The sequence below is a fragment of the Cajanus cajan genome, chromosome 10, assembly GCF_000230855.2.
Source record: "Cajanus cajan strain Asha chromosome 10, NIPB_CcT2T_4, whole genome shotgun sequence".
NCBI lineage: Eukaryota > Viridiplantae > Streptophyta > Magnoliopsida > Fabales > Fabaceae > Cajanus > Cajanus cajan.
Genome location: NC_138526.1, coordinates 48424690 through 48429928, shown reverse-complemented (window position 1 = coordinate 48429928; position 5239 = coordinate 48424690). Strand labels below are relative to the sequence as shown.

Below are 5239 nucleotides of genomic sequence, written 5' to 3'. Positions count from 1 at the left end.
TAAATAATTTTTTTAATTAAATATTACTAAATTTTAACATATTTCTAAAAAAATTATAATTACTTTTAATTAAATACTATTAGATTATAATATATTTTTTAAAAAATTAATTATCTTAATTAAATATCACACAACTTATATATATATATATATATATATATATATATATATATATATATACATAAATAAATTTTTTAATACATAATTTTTTTTATAATACTTTATTTTTTAATTTTTTTTTTTTGAAATTTCAATCAAATACACTTTTTAAACTGTAGTAAGATTTCCTTGTTCGAGAACAAAATCATATGTGAGAGTTTTCCGCTTCAGCCATTTAGTTTGAACGAGGGATAAATTTGTCAAAAGAATCCAATTAACATTCATGATGTTGGCATAAATAAAAATATCTAACTTTTCTGGATCTACTCTCCTCAATACGTCATGAGACATTTCCAATTTCGAACGTATCATATTTTTATTTTTTATTTTCTTAAATACTATTGTTTAAATTTAGTACATTCCAAATTATCCTATAATTAATATAAAAAAAATTCCATATTTTTAAATTTTGAAATTAGTTAGTTTAAATTTCGACACATCATGTAGAGTACAAATATTTGAAAACACAAGATAGACCGTAAACAAAGTGAAAATTTTGTAATTTAAGAAAAATACAAGTAAACGACAGCTTAACAATTTAAAATCGCACAAAAATAACTCCGTGTTCTTAGAAAACAACTACAAAATAAGATAATTGTTACTAGAGTTTCTATAAAAGATTCAGTAGTTGGCATTTATATTTCGAGAAACAAGTTTGAAAATTATATTTTATCGAAAAATGATTAATTGATTTTTAATAAATATGATCTGTTTTCCCCCGATGATAATTGATTACAAGACATGACTAATGAGTTGGATGTCAAATAATTAAACATTTGGATTGTGGTGGGTCTGGCTACGATTGGGAGTTAGAAGGTAGCCCTCAAAAGACAGGTCAAACACGTATGCATCTGCACCTCAGCGTATAGAGAAATGACACGTACACTGGGCAAGCCAAGCCAAGCCCATGCATGTACTCAACTTTCCTTCTTTGTTTTATAGGTTCTGTCTCTTTCCTGTTTTCAGTTTTTGGTGTGAAAAGTCCCAACAAACCCGGTTGGTATATGTGGTAGTGGTGGCCACCCTAAATTATTACACCAGACACAACACAAGTATTCATTTGGTATTCAGTCATTGGATCAATCATATATCACGACGCCAATTTTACGTGTCACCATTACGCTTCATCATGTGACTTCTCCACGAGCCCTACCAAATATGTCACACATGACTTGATCTTGACCCACTTGTATTTACATAATAAAGAGAAAAGAAAAGAAGTATATGACGCAACAGAAGAGTAATATATTAGCCAGCATGCTCCTAATGAAGTGCACAAACTATTTTACCAACTGAGACATGATCACATGACAAGCAACACAAGGCTTTGTCTTTCTCTTTTGTATCTTATTGCTTATATCATATGGGTACAAAGAAATAAACCAGATGCAAATAAGCAATACATTTTCCCATAACATTGACTTATACTTTCGAGGGAAATTATTCCCACTTTACTGGATTACGTGTAATAAAATTAAATTAAATTATTGACGATGCCCAAAATCATCGACGCAGCAGGTGATGCTTCTTCATTCTCAAGTAATAATAATACTACAACAATATTACATTACATGACATCCCCTCCTCTTTTTGGTACCTACCACGAACTTCACTTCACTTCAATTCACTTTGCTTATTTCCCAAAATTACATAATATTCCTTCACTTTTTAACTTTGGTTTTTGCCTTGCCGGTTAAGCACCTATGTAGTTACCGTATCTTGCCACTATGGAATCATTGGTTACCACAAGCAATTGCCAATGCCATCAATAATCACTGTTTATCAAGCCACTCAGCAGCAATTCTTCCAGAGCTGCGGCTACCCAATTTCCCGAATGAACTAACACCGGACAATCCCTTGAAGCTGCTGCTACCGGTGTCGTTCAAGTTTCTGAGTTTCCTTGACTTGCTCAGCTTGGAACAGTTGATATCAACACTATCTTGATCAGTTTCGTCATGGCATTCTGTCTTCACAACCACGAGTCTTGTTATGGTGCTTCGACAAAATGGACAAACCGGAGGAGTGAGACAGGCCGTGGCGGGGTTGGGCTTGTTGTGGCAACACAGGGCTAGTGTGCATTGTGCACACATCTGGTGGCCACAGTTCTGAACTTCAATTGTGCATACTTGCTCAAAGCAGATGCAGCATAATTCAGACTCGCTAACCTGAACCATATCAGAGTCCTCGATCAGTGTGTAATTTTTATTGTCCCTAAAAATAGAATATCAATATAAAAGAGAATGCTACCAGGGGAAAAAGTATATGAGAGAAGGATTTTACTTGGCCAAATAATCACCTCTCAGCTTTGATTAAGAAAAATATAATATTTTTCTTATATCTCAATAATTTAATTCAAATTCATTATTACTATTTGGTTGGTTACCAATAAGTTCTGGTAGAACTACTTCATCTGTCCAAGTACCAATAAATTCACAGTTGAAAAAAAATTAAAAGGGCAAGGGAGAATCATCGAGTTTATGCATATTATTGGGCAGCTTAAAAATGTATCAAAATATAATTTTCTTAAAGCATACTAGACAGAGATGTTTGAAAAGTTGCATCATTTTAAAATTATCCAATTGCTTTCTATGATAAATCTACCGAATTCTCGGTAACTATGTCTCCATACTCTGTTTCAACTCAGATGCAAAGCACAAGAAGTTAGTGTCTATATGCCGAGGGTGTCAAATTACCTCAGACATATTATCATCAGGTACCCCATCCGAATGTGAAGGAGATGGAAGAGAGTAAGCACTCCCTTTCAATATGTTTTTCTCCCTTTCTCTGTTTGCATCCATCAGGGCCTGTTCTAATAAAGCCTTGGCTTCAGGATTAAGCTCACTGATGAACTTCAATGGAGACGGCCAGACAAGAGGCTCTGCAGATGTAGGATTTAGCAATGATGCACAGGCTCCATGTTTGTGTTTCAGAGCAACCATATATGGTATCCGCCTGCATAAACACACAAAACATCATTCAAGGAAAACCCGGGTATTCGAGATAATATAATAAGAAAAAGTAGCATGGTTAAATGCAATGAATCCAATCTACCTATAAACGGCCAAATCGTTAAATGTTAATGAGGTAAGTTGCTTCCTAAAATTTAGAAAGTTGCAATAGGAAAATGCCATATAAGATGAGTACAAAACAAGGGTGGAATCATAAGATCAAAGATTTTCATCAAAGACTTAAAAATTGAATAAACTAGACAAATTAAAATTAAACATGTCTAGTCAGATATGTCACTCTAAGTCTCAAACCCAATAACCCCTTTTCTAATTGGTAAGAATTTGTGGTGAGAAAGTGAACCATACCCAGATGCATCACGATGAAGACGATCTGCACCCCAAGCCAACAATTCACGAATGCAATCCAGAGATCCCCCTCTAGCTGCTAGATGAAGAGGAGTGCTCCCAGGACAACTGAAAATAGCAATTGATTAATTAGTCCATTCCACAAAAACAAAACCCGTTTTTTTTTTTTGGCAAAGATCATTACCCATATCCACCAGTTGAAGCAGAAACAAGAGCTCCACTATCTAACAGAATATGTACACATTCAGACCGTCTCTGACGCGCCGCCAGGTGCAATGGCGTTGTACCCTTTCCATCTCTAATATTCACAAACCGAGCAAACCCCCTGCAACCAATTCAAAACCATTAAAACCCCAAAAAATAGTAATGATAAATAAATAAATAAACCCATCTAAATAAATTGGTGATCAAAACGATACTACAACAGAAGAAAGGACAAACCAAGAAGCAGCCACTGGACTAGATTGAGCAGCGGAAAGAATAGCCTTAAGGCAAGAAGAATGACCGTGGTAAGCGGCATAGTGTAAACACGTTCTCCCGTAAATGCTATCAAACATTAACACCTGAAAAATGAAAACCACACACCTCAGTTTCTCAAATTTATTCACGCCATGCCAATTCCGGACGAAACAAACGAAATTGAAACATTACATTAGCCCCAGCTTCGAGAAGCTTCTCCACACACGCGATGTTCCCGTGCATTGCCGCCAACATAAGCGGAGTCTGAAGCATTCACAACACAACAAAGGGTAAGCAAAAAATATCATTTTTTTTTCAAAAAAAAAAAAAAGCACAAGTACAAGTAAGTTAGTTACTTGTTTGTGGCGATTTAAAACATCTGGGTTAACAGATCCATCTAAAAGCGTGGAGAGAATCTACAAGAAGAGAAAGAAAGAAAAAGGTGAAGAAGGGGAAGCGAATTGAAAGCAGAGGAAAAAGAATTTACCTCGATCTGGGAATTGGCGGCGGCAATATGGAGAGCGGAGTGGCGGTCGTAGAGAGTGGTTTGGTGCAGGAGAGAGGGGTGGGCCTCCAGGAGAGCGATGAGGAGGCGGAGGTCGCCGTCGTGGACAGCGGAGAAGAGGGCGTGGTGGTGGTTGGGTGTGCAACTGAGGGTCTGACCCATTGGGTGGTGTTGAGCTTGAGACTTGAGAGGTGGAGTTGGTGTTGTTATAAATAAATGAGTGGGATTGGCATTGCAAAATGAAAAATGCAAAGGAACAAGGAAAGAGGGGTAGCTGACGGTGTCAGTGTTAGCAGTTACTGGGAATGAGTTGGGGCAGGACTCAGATTCCGCGTAACATTGCTATTGCTATTGATATGGGTAGCTACACAGATAAATGAAATGAGATAATACATTATATTATTACTACCGCCAAGCCACAGGCCCAGGGTCCCCCCTTTCACTTTCTTTTCACTATTTACTCAATTATTTCTCCTTCTCCTTCTCCTTCTCCTTCTACGTACTGCTCTGCTCATCACCCCTTTTCCTAAACAAATTTTTCTAATCATCATCGTCTAACAAATCATCTACCTTTTAATTATGCATGCATTTCTTCTAATCATCATTCTGTATTTCTTTTCCCCCTTGTATTTGGATGTGAGTGGAAAAATAGAAGAAAACAAAGGGAGCATAAATAAGTAAATAATACTGTGAAAATAAAATTGTTTAATTTTAAAAAAATTATAAAAAGTCTTTAGAAAAGTAAGGCTCCGATCAAGTGTTTGGTATTTTGTTGGCAGGTGTTTTTGAATGCATTTCCGTG

At 36.0% G+C, this 5239-nt stretch overlaps 1 protein-coding gene across 2 annotated transcripts; it reads right to left on the bottom strand.

Moving 5' to 3' along the window:
* Window positions 1-1467: 1467 nt before the first annotated feature.
* On the bottom strand, window positions 1468-4835 carry LOC109806621 (putative E3 ubiquitin-protein ligase XBAT31). Of its 2 annotated transcripts, XM_020369082.3 has the most exons (8): window positions 4420-4830; window positions 4289-4348; window positions 4125-4196; window positions 3915-4036; window positions 3658-3798; window positions 3474-3581; window positions 2853-3111; window positions 1468-2324 (listed from the first exon to the last, which is right to left on the bottom strand). In XM_020369082.3, exons 1-8 carry the CDS (start codon window positions 4597-4599, stop codon window positions 1932-1934), a joined length of 1335 nt encoding a protein of 444 aa, XP_020224671.1. In that variant the 5' UTR covers window positions 4600-4830; the 3' UTR covers window positions 1468-1931. The 2 variants fall into 2 exon arrangements, with proteins under 2 accessions (XP_020224671.1, XP_020224672.1); XM_020369083.3 differs by lacking the exon at window positions 4289-4348 and having other exon boundaries at window positions 4420-4835.
* Window positions 4836-5239: the final 404 nt, after the last annotated feature.

Coding starts and splice junctions, on each gene's coding strand:
- LOC109806621 (XM_020369082.3), bottom strand. CDS start 4,599: ATGGGTCAGACCCTCAGTTGCACACCCAACCACCACCACGCCCTCTTC. Junction 4,197..4,288: donor TTTTAAATCGCCACAAACAA/GTAACTAACTTA, acceptor TGAATGCTTCAG/ACTCCGCTTATGTTGGCGGC. Junction 3,799..3,914: donor AGTCCAGTGGCTGCTTCTTG/GTTTGTCCTTTC, acceptor AATTGGTTGCAG/GGGGTTTGCTCGGTTTGTGA.